General features: G+C 47.2%; 2 protein-coding genes across 2 annotated transcripts in view; one reads left to right on the top strand and one right to left on the bottom strand.

Moving 5' to 3' along the window:
* Nucleotides 1-12,219, bottom strand: part of LOC140207398 (uncharacterized) — a gene marked incomplete at its 5' end in the record, with an annotated part of 44,356 nt that extends 32,137 nt beyond the window's left edge. The window contains 1 exon segment of the mRNA XM_072275928.1: nucleotides 11,326-12,219. Within this exon segment, the coding sequence (XP_072132029.1) occupies nucleotides 11,326-12,219 (894 nt within the window).
* Nucleotides 1-21,273, top strand: part of LOC140208657 (uncharacterized) — a 150,103-nt gene that overhangs the window by 118,589 nt on the left and 10,241 nt on the right. The gene's annotated exons all lie outside the window — the stretch shown is intronic.

Here is a 21,273-nt window from a genome sequence, read left to right as displayed (position 1 = left end):
TCCACCAGGGCCCAATAACAAGCCAGGAGCTGTCGTTCTAACGGGGTATATCGTCCGGCAGCCTCCGGCATAGTGCGTGATCAGAACCCGAGGGGCACCCTCCTCCCATTCTGCAGCTGCCACAGACTCTACACGGCCACGTTATCATGAACAGACACCCGTAATTCATACGGGGCCCCCGGGACCCGAGGTGAAAGGGGAATGAGCCCGTTCAGCTGCCATTTTGGACTGCTCGAATGCCTCCTTTTGCTCATCTCCCCATGTGAGTTTGCTCTTCTTACGAGTGACCGCGTACAGTGGTTTCAGTAGGAGAGTCAATTCGGGAATATGTCTTCTCCAATATACCAATAACCACATAAAGCGCCGAGCTTCTTGCTTATTAGCGGGAGTAGCTGTGGTTTGTATTTTATTTCGTACCTTTTCCGGTATAATCCTCTCCCCAGCATGCCAGTGGGTGCCCAGAAACGTCAGGGATTGACTGGGACCTTGCACCTTATCTTCATTCACAGCCCATCCCCTCTCTCACACACACAGTAACAGGGACCGCAGCGCCTCTGCGACACCCTCCCCGTCCGGTCCCTGTAACATGACATCATCGATGTAGTGGTGAACTCCGACGTTAGGGGGCAGTGCGCAGGTCTCCAGATCACCTGCCACTATCCCGCGGCATGAGGTCGGACTATGGACAGGTCCCTGTGGCAAACGAGTGAAGGGATATTGCCGACCGTTCCAGGTGAAAGCCAACTGCTCCTGTGATTCCTCCTCCAAGGGAATCGAACAGAAGGCGCTGGCCAGATCAATAACAGCATACCATCGACCATCTGCATCATCCGGAATATCATCTACCAGCGTCACTATGTCGGGCACAGCAGAACTCAACGGGGAAGAGTATCGATTCAATTGTCGATAGTCAACAGTCATTTGCCAGGACCTGTCTGGCTTCTTTATCAGCCAGACCGGGCTATGGTACGGGGACGTGGCGGGTCGAATAACCCCAGCTTGCTTCAAGGAGGCAATAGTTTCAGTCATTTCCTTGTGACCTCCTGGGATCCGGTATTGTGGAACCGACACTATCTGCGTCGGTGGAGGCATAAACAGGGGCTCCCACTTTGCCCTTCCGACTACCACTCGCATGCTCCGGATCCCAAAACTAAAGGTTCCTAACGATGTCTTCAATTGCACTCCCCGTAACGCATTCATTCCGAAGATACGCTCGGTGGTTACAGCAATTAGGACAGACACAGAACGGGGGGACGTTTTTGTCAATCGTTACTCGTACCGTTACTTCCTGGGCCCTAGTAAGGGCACCCCCGCCCCCCCATCACTTCAATATTATACTCGGGTCCCCTCCACTTATTGGGGTCTCCCGGGATCACAGTATGTTCTGCCCCAGTATCGACCAGAGCAACAGTCCGTTGATTATTTCCCTTAGCCCAATGGACATAATGGTATATAACGCCTACGGTGCCCTCGGGTCCACATCGAATGGATCTCATATGTCGGGGGAACCCGGTCATCCCACTAGGTCCGGGAGGGTTTAGGAGGCCGCCATTTCCCGGTCTCCTCCTGTATGGCCTTTTTCATTACGTCCTGCAATCCAGCTGACGATGGGTACGGTGAGAAGGCAGGAGGAGCAGGAGGGTCCACCGGCGTCTTCCCAGCTTCCATGTGCTCACGATACATAGCATACAACACACTAGTCGGCACCTCGTCAATCTTCTCCTTACTGACGCCTGCTTTCAAAAGGGTAGCGAACATCTCCCCTGCGCGTCAGGGCGGGTTTCCTAGTCCCATTGGTACCGTTAGTACCTTCCCCTCCAATATTCGTTAGCCGTGTCGAACGGACTCAGGGTTTAACCACCTGCAGTCCGAAAGGTTTGCCGAAGCACTAGTCACGTCCTCCACATCCTCCTGAACTGAGGGCCCCAACAATGCAAGAGCCACAGCCCGAATGGATGGGGCGGCTGACCGCACCAATCTCGTGTACATCCCTCCGGTGAATTCCTCTTGGTCGGGATCTCGACCCTGCCGCCACTGTGCGTCCCAGTCCCCAGACATCCTATTGACCAGGGCCTGTTGTCTTCAGCGGTGAATGCCTTCAGCGGCAGTCTCCCAGTCCCACTGTACCTGTGAAAGGTTATACCAGCACCTCTATCATCCCACAAGCGGATTAACCATTCCGCTAGCGACTCCCCAGACCTTTGCTTAGAACGGACAGCCATCTCAGATAGCTCCTTATCATTATACTCGAGAGTCTGTACTCCCGGCTGCCCAGGTACAGTCTTTTGAGAATTCATCACAGCAGGCCGAGCCTGCAATGGTTCTGAGGGAAAAGCAGTTTCCCCCTCACCAAAGGACCCATTATCATCATACCATATATCCCCATCCCAAGTATCTGGATCTCCCTTGGATAACAACATTGATCTTATCTTCATGGCATCGGGGGTATAATTCTGGCGGTGAGCGCCTCCTGATGTTTAATTTGCACTAGTCTACATGTCATCTTAATTCCCTTCTCCTCAGCTTCCTGTGCCCTATTCTGACTGGTCCTCACCACCTCAATCATGACTGAGCACCTCTCCTTCACAGCATTCCTTCATCCCTCGACGTATCTCTTTCTTGTTCCACCTCACGGGTCCTTTCCAACTGTTGGCACAAGGCTGTGGCCAGCAGTCAATAGCCATCGGTATGAGAACCTTGTTTTGATGGAAAATTTATTTCTCGCAACAGTCTAGCCATCTTACTTCGCAGTTTCTTGCCAGTATTATCTAGGCGATCATCCCAGCTTATGGGAGGTCCCAGCTCAGCAAGGGTGTTAGCAAGTACACCAAAACCATCAGTATTATCTGTCCACCTTCTTCTTACAGAAACATCTGACTGATGCTAAGCTGGGACACATCATCAGTGACGTTACCTGGGGTCGTCAGGTGTTTCAGGTCTTTCAACATCATACACTCTCGCCCAGGTGACCCAGCCGGGGTTGATCAGACCCCGGCCTGTGTCCTAGCAGCAACACACGGATCTGCCCTCTTTATCCAGAGCCATCCTGACGCTTTCTCTGCCGCATCTATGGTGGTAGAAATGGCTCTCCTTCTTCTCTCTCCCGTGACTCCAAGTGCAGTGTGTACTTTGCAGAGCGACTGGCCTGCAAAGCCACGATACCCGACCTCCACGGGCCAGCACTCCTGCTCTCCAGCCTCTTCTCTGCAAGTTGTTCTTCAGATCTTCATACTTGGCTCTTTTCTGCTCGTAGACCCCCTCCATGCGTTCTTCCCGCGGCACGGTTAGCCCCAGCATAGGGACGTGCTTCAATGAGTCGGACCACAACACAGTGTCGGGCCGCAGTGTAATCTCTGTGATGTGGGGAGGAAACTGCAGCTGTTTTCCCAGGTCTGCTTTTAGCTCCAGTCCTGCGCAGTGAAGAGCAACCCGGTTGCTTTCTGGTGTCTGTTGGTCTTTCCCCCTCTTTGACAAAGCAGATGGTATTCTTGACCGGACTTATTTTCCGGCAGATGGTAAGGGTGCTGCAGATTGTCTCCGCAATTGTCCGGAGAACCTGGTCATGCCGCCACCGATAACGGCCATCGGCAAGAGCTCTGGGGCAGCAGCTCAGAATGTGCTCTAGCGTACCGGTCTTCTCACAGAGGGAGCAAGCTGGTCATTCTGCAGGGCCCCAGCAGTGCAGGTTGGACAGGCTAGGAAGGACGGCAGAAACAGCCTGGATAAGGAACCTGATGTGGTGTGAACCCACCTTCCAGAGATCATTCCACGTGATCTTTCGCTCGATCACCCGCTCCCATTTGGTCCAGGCTCCTTGTTGTTTCATTGCCACCGCTCTGCTGGTCCTCTCCTCCTCCACAGCTGCCCTTACTTCATTCTGGACCAGTTCCCGTCACTCTTTCCCTTGTACTTTGTCAAACTGGGGGACTTCAAGGCCTCCGAGTCCAACTCTTCCCTTGGCGACTGCCCCCACCAGCACTTTGTGACACAGTCGCGCCTCAGCTTCTTCCACCACAGCTTCCGTTCTCCACTCTCTTCCAGTTCTCACCACCACTCTTGCTCCGGCAACCTGTGGATCTGAAGATTCCTGAAACTGCAGCACCTCTCTTGCTCACAAAACCTTGAACTCCTCCTCGATGGATTTCAGGAGGAGCCTTGGTTTGCAGTTACTCCTGTACAGAGCGATGCTGCTGATGTTCCTTGGTAAACCCAGCCATCTTCGCAGGAACCGGCTGACTGCCCTCTCTAATTCAGCAACAGTGGGAATTGGAAACTCAGAGAAGCAGTGGCCAGAGGATTCTGGGTCGTATACCGTGCTGGTAAATCCATGTCTTAATCCGCCCTGGAAGGCCAGTCCTGTCAACCTCTTGCAGCCATTGTTCAAACTCCCCACAGGTATTTCTTATTGCTGCCTTGTCTCTGAGTGTTGCATCAAACCTCCTCCCAAGACTTTTAACAGGATTCTCTGTGATGGTAGGGGTTGGAATGTCCTCAATAGAGAAATTTCTCCTGTGCTCTCCCCCTTCTCCAGCACTACAGATCCTGATTTTACAGGCTTAAAGGACATCCTTGCCCACCTCATCACCCTTTCCAGCCCCTTCAGAATCCACACAGCACCGGGCACTGGCTCCGTAGTGATGGTCAGATCATCCACGAAGGCTCGTATTGGTGGTTGGCGGATCCCAGATCTTCATTTCGGACCTCGACACTCCGGCTCTGCAGATTTTACCAGCGTGTTCATTGCCAGGTATGCGATATTGTTCCGGGGCAACCTCTTTGTTCCAGCGAAACATTTTCGGCAATCCACGTATCCTGCTGCCACGCTGCCAATTGTTTCACAGAACTGATACCCAATAAGAATAACCGTGACGGGTGGATGCTGCGACTATTTGGTTTCGCATGAACAAATGAACCCAGACTCAGTAGTTCCTCCGAGTACTCGCTTCATTGTTAATACAGAGAAGGAAATAGAGAGTTGTGAGAAATGCTTTTTATTATACATACCTACACCACAAACAGGTAGGGCTAACTTAAGCAACCCCTGGTAGTCTACACCTCCGAGTATACTTAGCAACGCCTGCGTGGTCCCTGAGGCAGGCGATCGACCGTGGACTGGCTGGGGTGGAGGTCCTTGGCGCCGGTTCGGCTGCTCGGCCCGAAGCTGGGACCCAGGCAAGCGGTCGGCCCAAGAACGGACTCTCCCACCTTTATACCTGTATCGCCACCCCCCCCCTCCAGTCGATGGTCGGGTGACAGGCAACAACCGGCCGTTGCCTCCTTCAGGGACAATACATCCTATTAATCTTACAAACAAACAATGTTAAAAAAAACATTCTTTAGAGACAAAGTGATTAATTACTTTTACATAAATCAGCACTTTCAGCTTGCTCTGAAGCATATGATCGGTAGACCAGAGTCACATATATTGTTCTCCCCTTATCTAGTATCAAGGGTCAATCCGCCCAACAACATAACAGCCCCACAGATTCGTAATTGTTAACCATTTCTCTGCCGTGCCAATTTTCATACATCATATGCTTACCTATACAAGTAGTTCAGGGGGATTTTATTTAGTCAGAGAGCAGTGAATCTGTGGAATTCTCTGACACAGACGGCGGTGGGGGCCAAGTCTGTGGGTACATTTAAGGCAGAAGCTAATAGTTTGCGGATCAGTCAGGGCATATGGCGAGGAGGCAGGTGCAGGGGGTTGAGTGAGAACCGGGATCAGCCATGATAGAACGGCGGAGCAGACTCGATGGGGCTGAATGGCCTAATTCTGCTCCTATGTCTTATGGTCTTATACTGCCAGTGTCTTACACAGTGAAGATTGACACAAAATACTATTACATTCTGCTGCTATTTCTTTGCTCTGTTACTAACTCGCAGCATCATCTTCCAGCAGTACAATATCAACTCTTGCCTCTCTTTTACTGTTTATATATCTGAAAAACTTTTGATACTTGATATTATTGGCTCACTTAACTCAATTTTTCATCTTGTCTCCCCAGAGTGACTTTTTTTTTCCCAGTGGTCTCCTGTTTGTTATACAAAAGCTTTCCAATTCTCTAACTTCCCACTGTTTTCTTGCTATATTATATGACCCCACTTTTGCTTTTATCAAAAACAGGAGAAAATCTGTGGATGCTGGAAATCCAAGCAACACATACAACAAGTACTGGAGGAACCCGGGAGGCTGGGCAGCACATATGGGAAATAGTAAACAGTCGACATTTTGGGCCGAGACCCTTCATCAGGACTGGGAGGAAAAAGATGAGACGTCAGAGGAAGAAGTGTGGGGGTGAAAGGGGTGGAAGAGGTGATAGGTGAAACTGGGAGGGGGGTGAAGTGAAGGAAAAAAAACTTCTTAGGATATAATTTCCTTAACGATTCTCGAAAGATCAATGCTAATGCCTCCACATCTCTTCAGCCACCTCTTTCAGATCTCTGGGGTGAGCACCATCTGGTGCAGGTGACCTATTTATCTTCAGACCATCTCTGTTTCCCAAGAACCTTCTCCCGAGTAACGTAACTTTATACATTCTGACCACTGACATCTGGGAATTCCATATTCCTGCCAGTGTCTTCGACAGATAAGAGTGATATACAATACTTATTCAGTTCATCTGCCATCACCTTGCACCCCCACCCCATTACTCCCTCTCCAGCATCATTTTCCAGTGGTTTGATATCCACTTCCGCCTCTCTTTTACACTATATGTGCCTGAAGAAAAAATTGGTATCCTCTTTAATATTACTGGCTAGCTCACCTATGTGTTCCATCTTTTCCTTCTTAAGTACTTTAACTGCATTGTGTTGGTTTTTAAACACTTCCCAATCCTCTAACTTCGCTCTATGCCCTCTCTTTGGTTTTTATGTTGTCTTTGGTTTCTCTTATCAGCCACGGTTTTGTCCCCTTACCTTCAGAATACTACTTCCTCTTTGTGACGTGTTCACTCTCTGCCTTCCGAATTGCTTCCAGAAATTCCAGCCATTGCTGCTCTGTTTTCATCCCTGCCTGTGTTCTTTTCAAACCAATTTTGACCATTTTTTTTCTCTCATGCCTCTCGAATTATTCCACATCTGACTTTAGCTTCTGCTTCTCTAATGTCAGGGTGAATGTGATCATATTCAGATCACTTGCCCCTAAGTGTTCTTTGAATTTAGTGACCTAATTAATTCCAGTTCATTACAACACCCAATCCAGAAGAGCTGATCCCCAAGTGGGCTAAACCACGAGCTGTTCTAAAAAAGCATCCTGTAGGCATTCTAGGAATTCCTCCTCTTGAGACCAACACCATCCTAATTTTCTGAATCATCTGCATGACAATCCCCCATGACGATTGTAAGATTGCCCTTTTGGCACGCATTTTCTATCTCCCATTGTCATTTGTGGACCACAGACTTACTGCTGTTTGGAGGTCTCTATACAATTCCCATCAGGGATTTTTTTTTACATTTGCTCTTCCTTAATTCTACCCACAGAGATTCTACAGCTTCCAACCCTATGCCACCTCTTTCTAATGATCTTATTTAATTTTTTTAGCAACAGAGCCACACAACCCCACTACTAGCTTGTTCTTTCAACAAATATATAAGTATCTGGGAACAAGAGGACCTGCAGATGCTAGAAATCTAGAGAAATACACACAAAGTGCTGGAGGAGCTCAGCGTGTCAGGCAGCATCTATGGATGGGAATCAACATTTCAGGTGAAGACCCTTCATCGGGAATCTTGATACCCACGTATCTGGAATATCAACAGTCAAAAACAATAGAAAGTAGTGTGAAATAAGGAAAACCTTTGACAAAATTTAGTTCAAGGGTTAAAAAAAAACCTGCCAAACAGAGCACAATAGTTAGCAAATACAACAAAGGCAATAAACACTTTCATCAATACCGACACTGACGTTTTTAAAATAAAAAAATGTCTTGGTGACATTTCAATCAGTAAAATCTACAAAGGTAACTAAGAAATTTAGAAAACTTTAAAAAAGAGTACATACACTCAGACCCACTTAGATTAACACTATCTTGGACAGAAGGAGGAAGAGAAATAACATACATGAAAAAAAAAATCAGATAACAGTCAGATAAAACTTCTAAGTATATATTTTCATCAAAACTGAACAGGGTTCAGCACTCCATGTGTGTATATCTGCAATAGTGATAAGAAATACAGACCAGAAAACATAAATGAGAGGCCAAAACAGAAAAACGAATCATCACTATGGATGAAAACATTAACCAGTGGAATGAGTATGACCCTCCATGGGAGACATCCCAACGATCTGAGCAGAGGAGGTGACAAGGAAGCATCGAGCACCTGACTGAGTTTTGGAGACCTCTTCCTAGAAACAGAGGGGTTCCTTGCAGAAATACAGGACAAGGTGGTTAATAAAAAGAATTCAAAAATCAAAAATACATAAAATACAAACAAACAAGGCAATAAATGCAGAAAATGCCAAAAGGAACAAGACACAATCCAACACATTCCAGGATCCTGCAGCAGTTTAACTCAATCTGATTACTGACAAAGTTACAATCGAGTGGCAAATATCATTCACAAAAATCTTGCTTTAAAATACAAACTCATGAATGCCCTCGATCACTTCATAAAGGCACCATAAATTCAAGCCTGATCCAGTTTTACCATTAAAATATTACAAATTATATGAAAAGCAATACATTTTTTCAGATAGGACAATCCATAATAACCAACCAGATATAATATTACAGGATAAACAAGCAGGAACAACTTCCTCAATAGCTATAACCATTCCAAACACACACACATGTTCCCTGACCAATGGGGCACCTCACCACAGGTTTTGTTTGTGTCATCAGTCTGACAACTGAATTATTTTCCCTGTCAATCAGCTTCCAAATGTTGCTACTCTAATATCATTTGTTGCCACGCCCCACTGCTGATTCCCTCCTCATCATACATTCTTACCCCAACCATCGTCCAGAGCCCCAAACTCTGTCCTGTGCGGACCCGACTCTGGTTTCTGACCCTGCTCCGTTGAACATCCAACTAATGGTTTCCCATTCTGTTTTCAGTCTTTAGAGGACAGTGGTGTTTTCTAACAACCGTTTAGAAGCAGGGGAAATGACCCACAATGTGGAAATGAGCCCTGAATAAGGAGGTTAACTCCCAATATCATTCTTCCTCAGCCCAGAGATTTGAGGGGTGAAGAACATCTCAGAAAGAACTGCAGTCAGCTCGACTTTTTCAGACCGCAGAAAATTCAACGGAAACCTCTTCACCCACAGAGTGGTGACTATTTGGAACTCATCCACAGGGAAAACCAGGGGTGAACAACAGGGGAGGATTTGAAAGGACTGTCGTGGAACAGGATCACTGGCAGGGTCCAGCCGGCCTGAGTTGACTCTCTACTGTACACTAGGTGTGTTATAAATTCACCAAGTACTGGAGACGGTGTTTAAGATAGAACTGATTTATTTGTCACAGAACTAGTACCATTAAAGGTGAGTATGTAGAAGAAACTCCTCCCATGCCCAGTGACCAGGGTGCAGAACTGGGTGTGGTGAGCAGCAGCAATAATTGCAGAGTTCAGCACCGACAGTCACTCTCGAAATTGCATTCAGCAACATCTGGCATGCAGCTTACTGAAACTTTCTTCCCAGTGTGAACCCCGTAGTGTGTCAGAAGTGTAACATGCTGTAAGGTTTCACTGCTAACGTAATGGCCTCTCTGTAATGTTTCACTGCTGAGGTTTGTCTGTAGCAGCAATGTTTAGGTTCATTATCATCATCATCAGGTGCCGTGCCCGGTTTGAGCTTTGACTGCCATGGCCCACACACTCCTGTTTCGGGTCAAGTGGATCAATTCATTGGTATTCATTTCCAGTTCTCTGGCTGCTGTCTCCATCATCATTTGTCTTCCTCTTGCTTTCTTCCCTTCAATCTTTCCCATAATTACCGTGCATTCCGACTCCTCTTTCCTAATCGCATGTCCGATATGATGCAAAGAATATTATGGACAAAATGAATATCTAACGAGGATGTCATGAACAGAGCAAACACAAAAAGGGAAATGTTTAGGTTACAACTAGAGATAACAGGGTTTTCAGGGGAGGGGCTATCCAATGACAGAAACATTCTTCCTTGTAAGTCTGGAAGAGAGATTTTCATGGTTTTTTGCTGGGAACAGATGAGAAGATGCGAATGGAGAGAGTGGACTGTTTTTCCTTTTTTTTTGTTTACTTCACTAACCACATAGTCAAAGTCACAATTATAAAGTTCAATCGTTTTATCACATATTGTGGACTGTTTCTTATTTCAGGGTACAGTACTGATTTGTAACAGGGGACACATCACACAGCCTCCACCCAAACAAGATTTCTTAAGTTTGGCCGGGCTGGGGGGCTATGAACCCCTATATTAAGCTGCTAGCCGAAGCGAGAGTTACATAAGGTTAGATGACTGCGTGAATCGCTTCCCACATTCACATCAGGTGAACGGCCTCTCTCCAGTGTGAACTCAAAGATGTATATTAAGTTGATTTTGCTGAGAGAATCTTTTCCCAAAGTCTGAGCAAGCGATCAGCCTCTACCCAGTGTGAACTCGCTGGTGTCTCTGTAGTTGAGATGTCCAAGTCAATCCCTTCCAACATACTGAAGCCTGAATTGTACTTCTCCTTCGAAGCTACGTCGCAGGCTCCGCGTAGACGCATACTTGACGTGGCATGCTGGGCCGTAACATACGCCGTAGCCTAACATGCACCTTCCCAAAAATGTAACTACGTGTCACGGCGATGCAGACTGCAGGATCTGTGATCGGTCCGCTTGGTAGCAGTGCATTTCCTGTTGCTTCGACGTTGGAAAATGGACCTAATCGAGGAGAGGTTAAGTGAGGAAGTCAGAAAATATGTACATTTGTACCACGCTTTGTCGGCAGACTATGAAGACTTGCAAATGGCATCAAATTCGTGGAAAGAAATTTTGACAAACCGGTTTGGACGTCGTGGAATGCACAATGGAAAAACTCCGCGTTGCAGTAAATTCAATAAAAGTAACTTCTGTTCAACGTCTATTAGCTCCGACTCCAACAAGATATACTCAGCAGTCGCCATCATTTCCAGCTCAACACGAGTCAATTCAAAACAGTGGGATAGAAAGCCCAAAGCCAACTAGCATTTTGGCAGAGCGACGAAGACACACGAATGCATAAGTAGAAATGCTCACAACGGCATAGGCCACTTGCATGGGCTACTGCGTAGGCTACACTGTAGAACCTATGCAGAGGTATAACTCAGGCTTCAGCAGGTGAACGGCCTCTCCCCAGAATGAACTCGCTGGTGTGCTTGTAGGTGGGATGACCGAGTGAATCCCTTCCCACATTCTGAGCAGATGAACGGCCGCTCCCCAGTGTGAACTCGTTGGTGACTCTGTAGGTTGTATGACTGACTGAATCTCTTCCCACAGACTGAGCAGGTAAACGGCCTTTCTCCAGTGTGAACTCGCTGGTGTGTTTGTAAGTGGGATGATCGAGTGAATCCCTTCCCACAGTCTGAACAGGTGAATGGCCACTCCCCAGTGTGAACTCTCTGATGTACCTTCAGTTCAGATGACCGTGTGAATCCCTTCCCACAGTCTGAGCAGGTAAACGGCCTCTCCACAGTGTGAACTCCTTGATGTATATTCAGTTCAGATGACTGAGTGAATCCCTTCCCACAGACTGAGCAGGTGAACGGCCTCTCCCCTGTGTGAACTCGCTGATGTACCTTCAGTTGAGATGAGCAAGTGAATCCCTTCCCACAGTCTGAGCAGGTGAATGGCCGCTCCCCAGTGTGAATTGACTGGTGTCTCAGTAGGTGGGATGACCGAGTGAATCCCTTCCCACAGACTGAGCAGTTGAATGGCCACTCCCTGGTGTGAACTGACTGGTGTCTCAATAGCTGAGATGACAATGTGAATCCCTCTGCACAGTACGAGCAGGTAAACGGCCTCTCCCCAGTGTGAACTGACCTGTGGGCTTGTAGGTGGGCTGACTGAGTGAATCCCTTCCCACAGTCTGAGCAGGTGAATGGCCTCTCTCCACTGTGAACTCGCTGATGTACCTTTAGTTTAAATGACTGAGTGAATCCCTTCCCACAGTCTGTGCAGGTGAACGGCCTCTCTCCAGTGTGAACTCTCTGATGTACCTTCAGTTCAGATGACTGAGTGAATCCCTTCCCACAGTCTGAGCAGGTGAACGGCCTCTCCCCAGTGTGAACTCGCTGATGTACCTTCAGTTTAGATGAGCAAGTGAATCCCTTCTCGCAGTCCAAGCAGGTGAATGACCATTCCCCGGTGTGAACTCGCTGGTGAGACATTAGGGTGGATGACTAAGTGAATCCCTTCCCACAGTACGAGCAGGTGAATGGCCACTCCCCAGTGTGAACTGACCAGTGTGCTTGTAGGTGGGTGACTGAGTGAATCCCTTTGCACACACCGAGCAGGTGAACGGCCTCTCTCCAGTGTGAACTTGGTCAGATAACCAAGTGAAATTTCCCCACAAACTGAGCAAATGACTATCCTCTGCCCAATGTGAACTGACTGGTGTGTCCACAGGTGGGATGACTGACTGAATCCCTTGTCACACCAAGAAACGGTGAATGGCCTTGTCCCAGTGTGAACTTGCTGATGTACCTTCAGTTGAGATGACCGCATGAATCCACTCCCACTGTCTGAGCAGATTAATTGGATCCCGTTTAAAATTACGGGCATGCCAGTCGGTCCGATGATCGAGTGAATACCTCCCCACAGTCTGAGCGGGAAGGATGATTGAGTGATATCAAATATTAAATACCTCGACAGAGACAGCAAAACTGATGTGTTGTGTTCTAGATCCCCGTAGACAAATTCCTTGTCGTGTTTAACCTGTAAAAAGATTTACAAAATCCATCAATGGGTGTAGGACAACCTTTCAGATGAGATCACTTGAGCTGTCAAGGTGTGATCTGGCATCACTCTGTTACAGTGAGGTTCAACCCAAGTTAGAGAGAGAAATCATTTTCTAACTGGGTACAGTGCTGGTATCTGGAATGATCATCAAACTCTCTGATGCTCTTCCTGTCTCTATAAGAATGGGGCATTTCTGCCATCTCCAATCTGTGACCTGACTCAGTTTGCCTCTCTCCATTGGTATTATTCCCTGTTCCCACTGAGCTGCATGGGTTCCTGGCCCCACAGTAACTGAAACACTCTCACACAATAACCGGCAGTGCATTCCACGCACCCACCACTCTCTGTGTAAAAAACTTACCCCTGACATCCCCTCGGTATCTGTTTCCAAGCACCTTAAAACTATGCCCCCTCGTGTTAGCCATTTCAGCCCTGGGAAGAGCTTCTGGCTATCCACATGATCAATGCCCCTCATCATCATATATATCTAAAAAAGGCTCTAAACATAAACAAGGAAATTATACATTGCTGTGGGGATTTGCCAGAAATACTGTATACAAAATTATGACAGTATAGATAGGGTAAATGCAAGCAGCTTTTTCCACTGAGGTTGGGTGGAATGACAACCAGAGGTCATGGGTAAATGGGGAAGGTGAAAATTTTACAGGAACATTTGGAAAAGCTCTTTCCTGAAATGGTCATGAGAGTGTGGAATGAGATGCCAGCACAAGTGAAGAATATGAGCTCGGTTTCACTATTTAGAAGAAATTTGGATGGGAGCCTGGATGGTAGGGGTCTGAAGGCGAAAGTCCCAGTGCAGGTAGTTGCAGTAGAGACCTTAAATGTTTTTTCAGCATTGACTAGATGGGCCAAATAGCCTGTTTCTGCACTGAACATCCCCATGTTTCTATGACAGAGCAGCTGGCCAAACTTGTTTGGAAGGGAAAAGGTAGGAGTGACAACAGAGCAACAATGGCTGTAGTTTCTGGGAGCAATTCCAGAGCTGAGTGATCGATACATCCCAAAGAAGTGGGAGCATTGGAAAGGCAGGAGGACACAACCATGGCTGAAATGAGAAGCCAAAGAGAAGGCAAACAAAAGAGCAAAAGCTATTGGGAAGCTTTTAGAAACCAACAGAAGACGACTTAAAAAAAAAGTCAGAAGAGCACGGGGGTGGAATTATGATATTGCAGTCGTTATTGAGTCTTGGTAGCACCCAACAGTGTGAGGCATTTTGAGGAACAAAATGTCCAGGGCCTCAATATCTCTTGAAAACCAAAGTTCCCTGCACCAGTTACCTTTCAACTTTTATTTTGGCAGACACATACAAACTAGACACCTTCAAAATTTCACTTCTGAAGGCCTCCCACTTACAAATACTCCTTTGCCAGAAAACAGCTTGCCCCAAACCACACCTGTCATATCCTTTATGATACCATCAAAATTGACCTTTCTCCAATTTAGAATCTCAACCCATGGTCCAGATCTCTCTTTTTCCATATTTACTTTGAATCTCATGGAATTATGATCACTACTTTCTGGCACCAGCCCTGGATCATTTCCTAACAGCTTATTGCACACTTCTACGTTGGGAATTCTATGAACTGATTAAGGGCACATTTGACAAACTCTACCCCATCTAGTCCTTTTACAGTATGGGAGTCCCAGTCAAAATAGGGAAAGTTAACATCACTTACTGAATCAACCTTTGTTTCTTGGCGTGGTCTACCATCTCTCTACAAATTTGTTCCTCTAAATCCCTCAGACTGTTAGGTGCAACCATGTCCCAATAATGGCTACAGTATCATAATTCCCTGTCCTGAGCTCATTTGGCTTTCCTACGATGCTTCTTGCATTGTGATATACACAGCTCAGCACATTCATCACACCATGCTCAACCATTTGATTGCTGACTCTGTCTGAGGTCTGAACAACATCTGACTGGTGTCAAGAAAACAAACTCTCCCTCATTATAGCAAAAACAAAGCTGATTGTGGATGACAGGAGGAATGGAGACCGGCTAACCCCTATTGACATCAGTGGATCTGGGGTTGAGAGGGTGAACAGCTTTAAGTTCCTCGGCATAAACATCACCGAGGATCTCACATGGTCTGTACATACAAGCTGTGTTGTGAAAAAAGCACAACAGTATCTCTTGCACCTCAGATGGTTGAAGAATTTGGTAATGGGGCCCCAAATCCTAAGAACTATCTACAGGAACACAACTGAGAGCATCCTGACTGGCTGCATCACTGCCTGGTATGGGAACTGTACTTCCCTTAATCGCAGGACCCTGCAGAGAGTGGTGCGGACAGCCCAGCGCATCTGTAGATGTGAACTTCCTACTATTCAGGACATTTACAGAGACAGGTGTGTGAAAAGGGCCCAAAGGATATTGGGGACCCAATTCAGCACAACCACAAACTGTTCCTGCTGCTACCATCCAGGAAACAGTACCACAGCAAAAGGACCAACAGGCTCTGGGACATCATCTTCCACCAGGCCATCAGACTGATTAATTCATGCTGATACAACTGCATTTCTATGTTATATTGACTGTCCTATGTACAAACTATTTATTATAAATTACTGTAAATTACAAATTGCACACTTAGAGACATAACATAAAGATTTCTACTCTTCATGTATATGAAGGATGCATGTAATAAAGTCAATTCAATTCAATTCACCCTCTCCACTATCTGTTCTGTCATTCTGGCTCCCATTCCCCCTACAACTTATTTTAACCACATCACCCTCTCTCCCCACACTAGCACTAGCAAGCTTAGTCCCCTCTTGTTCTGTTCCCCTCATTAACGAATCCCCTATCACCCCTTTGACTTTCCTCTGCCAGGTAATCCCCCCAACAGTTTCTAAAGTGGATCCACCTGTTGTTGTGTGGGATGGACACAAGATTACTCTGCGATAGCGATTTCACCTCATTCCCCTTCCTGACTCTCACCCAGTTTCCTGTGTCCCGCACTCGGGTGTACCTCACCTCTCTTCATGTCATATCTATCACCCCCTCCAACTCCTGGATGATCCAGAATTCACCCATTTCAAGTTCCAACTCCGTAAAGTGCAGGGTTACTAGCTGCAGCTGGATGTACATCTTGTCGGTGAGAGCATCAGAGACACTGGAGGTCTCCCCACCTTCTCACCAATGTCCTCTCTAATTTGTAATGACCAGTGTGCACATAAATCTTGTACTGTACATTTTTTTTTACCCAGTGACAACATGTGCACAGTGAATTTTATATAGAGAGGTATTTATTTTAACAGCTGGAATATCACTGTCAGTAAGAACTTTGATCTCCTCTGGGTTTGATGGAGTTCACCTGCACTCTCACACAACCTATGTTGCAGGCCTGTAACAGGAAACGTGGTTTGCTTGCTAAATGACGCTTAAAAAAGTCAGATTTCCAAATATCACTCCACTTCTTCCCACTTGTAAATTCTCCAGCAACTTTTGCATCACCACAATACACACAGGTAACACCAGTTTCTGTATTGTACATAAATATTTCCCCTGAACCCTCCCCCAGGTGACTGACGGTGGTGAACTCAGTGATGGCAATGCCAATGAATATGAAGGGAAGGGCAGTAGTCTGTCTCATTGGAGTCTGGCACATTTGTGATGTGAAAGCTACTTGTTGCCCAGGGCAAAGGTGTTTGATATCATTATGTACCCAGAGAGAGTGGGACAAAACATGTTCTCACGGGTAGAAAGTCCAGAACAAGAGGGGGTGGAACAAGCAACAGACACAAAATGCTGGAGGAACTCAGCAGGCCAGGCAGCATCTATGGAAAAGAGTACTAATGCTGAGTTCCTCCAGCAATTTGTGTGTGTTGCTCGGATTTCCAGCATCTGCAGATTTTCTCTTGTTTGTGACTGGAGGCAGAACAAAGGTGATTTTCACAACAGCTGATGTAAAAGATTTTGTTCCCTTTCTCCGAGTTCCCGATCCTTGCATTTAGACAGCTGGAGCTCAGCTCTGTCTGAGAGACCCATCGGTTCCCATTCCCTCATCAGCCGGAAGCTCCCCGGGGCCCGTGTACGGATGGTGGGGCTGAGAGAGAGGGAAGAGAGCAGGACTGTCCCGGGATTGCGGGTCACGGAGTCCGGAGTCACAGCAACTACCCGAAGTCGGTGTTGAAAACGCCGCCCGGTGAGACCCCCAACCCGGAGATCCCTTCTCACCTCAACCGATCATCCGGGGCCTTTTGTGCCCCGCGCGCTGGTGAGCTCGAGCTTGGTCGGTTTAACGGCTGGGCTACTAATCACGTGACCAGCCCCTCCCCCACGCTGTCAACAGAGGAGTCACGCGATGCGCTGTTCCCATTGGTCCGAAGTGATGTCAATCATTGCTTCCAGCCAATAGCGGAGGTGGACCAACCGAGAGGGCGTTACCCCTGATGACACCGTCTCCCGAACTTTCCGTCACGGCGGGACAACCGTCAAAGTAAATGTCCGCTTTCTGATTTATTTCCATTTCCCTCCGAGGGAAGTTGGGGCGTTTGTGAAGCGTCTCCTGCGGCCGGAGTCTGATGTGTCGCTGAGAGGTAGGAGGAGACCGCTCGGCCCGTCGGTTTGATGCCGGTTCCCCGGGGAGGGAGAGGATGAAGACGGTGAGAGAGGGGGCGGACAGGATGTTTGTCCCGGTGGGGACAGGAGGGGCTCATCTGTGGAAATGTCTGAGCCCACGGTGGTGGCGATTCACCACATTGGGGGGCAAACACCGGCAGACTGTTGCCCTGCAAGCGGGGCCAATGGTCCGGGCAAAGTGACAATTATTTGTGTTTTGTTGAGACTGTACCGGGAATATGGTGTAAAATCCCGCTCCCCACACTAACACGGGTCACACAGACCAAAGAACAAACTGCCGGAGGAACTCAGTGGGTCGGGCAGCATCTGTGGAGGGAAATGGACCGTCAACATTTCGGGCCGAGACCCTCCCTCTGGACTGAGAGTGGACGGGAAATAGTCCGAGAAAAGAGGTGAGGGGTGGGGATGGGGCAAGAGCTGGGGAGTGAGAGGTGGATCCAGGTGAGGGGGAGGTGGGAAGGTGGAAATAGTGACGGGGTGGGAGGTGAGTGGTTGGGGCAACACGGGGCTGCAGAAGATGGAAATTAATTCCATAGAGGATTAACAAAGAGGTTAGAGAGTATTTGTTATAGAGAGTGCAATGAAGATTCACCAGACTGATCCCTGGAGTGGTGGGGTCATCGCATGAAGAAAGATCAAATGTGATAACCCTTTCATTTAGAGAATCGAGGACTGAGAGGTGAACACATTGAAATGCACAACATCATTACCGGTTGAATCAGGGATCCCAGTCTCTGAAAAAGGGGGTAGACTGTCCGGGACTGAGATGAGGGGAAATGTCTCCACTCCGAGGGTCGTGAATGTCTGTAAATCCCCACCACAGAGGCCGATGAAGACTCAGTGATCGTCCTCACATAAAACAGAGGCCAGCAGATGTGTGGAGACCGGAGGGATCGATGAAATGAGGATCGGGCAGAAACATGTGGCTGAGATGAGAGAGCTGCCACCATTCTGTTGATGGTTAGAGGGGCTGAATGGCCACCTCCTGCTGTTTCTCACTTGGTGTTTCAGTGTTCCTGTCCAGTGAGGCAGGAGGAATGTGAATAGAAATTAGAAACATAGAAAAACTACAGCAGAACATAGGCCCCTCAGCCACAATGCTGTGCTGAATATATCCTTACCTCAGAAATTACCTAGGGTTACCCATAGCCCCCTATTTTTCTAACTTCCATGTCCAGGAGTCTCTTGAAAGACCCTATCATATCCACCTCCACCACCGTCACTGGAAGCCCATTCCACACACTCATCACTCTCTGCGTAAAAAAACTTGCCCAGACATCTGCTCTGTACCTACACCCCAGTACCTTAAACCTGTGTCCTCTTGTGGCAAATATTTCAGCCCTGGGAAAAAGCCTCTGACTATCCACAAGATCAATGCCTCTCATCATCTTATACACCTCTATCAGGTCACCGCTCATCCTCCGTCACCCCAAGGAGAAAAGGCCATGTTCACTCAACCTATTCTCATAAGGCATGCTCCCCAATCCAGGCAACATCCTTGTAAATCTCTTCTGCACTCTTTCTATGGTTTCCACGTCCTTCCTGTAGTGATGCGAACAGAACTGAGCACCGTACTCCAAGTGGGGTTGACCAGGGTCCTATTTAGCTGTAACACTACCTCTCAGCTCCTAAACTCAATCCGAGGGTTGATTAAGGCCAATGCACCGTACGCCTTCTTAACCACAGAGTCAACCTGTGTAGCAGCTTTGAGTGACTTATGGACTCGGACCACAAGATGCCTCTGATCCTCCACACTGCCAAGAGTCTTACCATTAATACTATATTCTGCCATCATATTTGACCTACCAAAGTGAACCACCTCACATTTGTCTGTGTTGAATTCCATCTTCTACTTCTCAGCCCAGTTTTGCATCCTATCAATGTCTGCTGTAACCTCTGACAGCCCTCCACACTATCCACAACACCTCCAACCTTTGTGTCATCAGCAAATTTACTAACCCATCTGTCCACTTCCTCATCCAGATCACTTATAAAAATCACGAAGAGTAGGGGTCCCAGAACAGATCCTTGAGGCACACCACTGGTCACCGACCTCCATGCAGAATATGACCTGTCTACAACCACTCTTTGCCTTCTGTGGGCAAGCCAGCTCTTGATCCACAAAGCAATCTCCCCTTGGATCCCAGGCCTCCTTACTTTCTCAATAAGCCTTGCATGGTGTACCTTATCAAATCCAACGTTCTTCTGATGTTAGCCTTAAACTAGACTGGTGTTTAATATTGTGGATCTGTCAAAGATAAATCAGTTCTGTTTCAAATCTCATGTCACAGATACTTACTGTCTCTACCACACTCACTCTGTACACTAGAGAGGCCACTCAATCCGTCTGCTCCCTGCCCATGTTTCTGTTCCATATCAGTATTTTACAGTCTAGCCCTGTTGTTCACTTCACCTCTCACTCTCCCCATGATGACAGGTTGCAACTCGTCACTACTCTGCAGGAGAAGAGATTTCCCTTGAACTTCATAGAATCAGAAATCTAGAGCAGATTACAGGCCCCTCGGCTCACAATGTTGTGCCAATCATGTAACCTGCTCCAGAAACTGCCTGGAATTTCCCGACCGCATTGCCCTCTATTTTCCTAAGCTCCATATACCTGTCTATTGGTAATCATTTTCCAATGTCTATAGATTCAGGATCAGTTCCTGTGGATTGGAGGGTAGCTAATGTTATCCCACTTTTGAAGAAAGGAGGGAGAGAGAAAACAGGCAATTATAGACCAGTTAGTCTGACAACAGTGGTGGGGAAGATGCTGGAATCAAGTATAAAAGATGTAATAGCAGCACATTTGGATAGCAGCGGCAGGATAGGTCCCAGTCAGCATGGATTTACGATGGGGAAATCATGCTTGACTAATCTTCTGGAATTTTTTGAGAACATAACTATGAAAATGGATATGGGAAAGCCAGTGGATGTAGTGTACCTGGACTTTCAGAAAGCCTTTGATAAAGTCCCACATAGGAGGTTAGTGTGCAAAATTAGAGCAAATGGTATTGAGGGTAGGGTACTGACATGGATAGAAAATTGTTTGGTAGACAAGAAACAAACAGTAGGGATTAATGGCAGAATGGCAGGCGATGACCAGTGGGGTACCGCACGGTTCAGTGCTGGGACCACAGCTGTTTACAATATATATTAATGATTTGGATGAAGGGATTAAAAGTAACATCACCAAGTTTTCTGATGACACAAAGCTGGGTGGCAGTCTGAAATGTGAGCAGGACGTTATGAGAATGCAGGGTGACTTGGACAGGTTGGGTGAGTGGGCGGATGCATGGCGGGTGCAGTTTAATGTGAATAAATGTGAGGTTATCCACTTTGGTGGAAAGAACAGGAAGGCAGATTACTATCTAAATGGCGTCAAGTTAGGAAAAGGGGAAGTACAAGATCTAGGTGTTCTTGTACATCAGTCACTGAAAGCAAGCATGCAGGTACAGCAGGCAGTGAAGCAAGCTAATGGCATGCTGGCCTTCATAACAAGAGGAATTGAGTATAAGAGCAAAGAGGTCCTTCTGCAGTTGTACAGGGCCCTGGTGAGACCACACCTGGAGTACTGTGTGCAATTTTGGTCTCCAAATTTGAGGAAGGACATTCATGCTATTGAGGGAGTGCAGCGTAGGTTCACAAGATTAATTCCCGGGATGGCAGGACTGTCATATGTTGAAAGATTGGAGCGATTGGGCTTGTATACTCTGGAATTTAAAGGGATGAGAGGGGATCTTATTGAAACATAAGATTA

This window comes from Mobula birostris, chromosome 13 (genome assembly GCF_030028105.1).
Source record: "Mobula birostris isolate sMobBir1 chromosome 13, sMobBir1.hap1, whole genome shotgun sequence".
Lineage (NCBI taxonomy): Eukaryota > Metazoa > Chordata > Chondrichthyes > Myliobatiformes > Myliobatidae > Mobula > Mobula birostris.
Note: the sequence above shows the minus strand (reverse complement) of the source record. Positions and strands in the feature narration are given on the sequence as shown.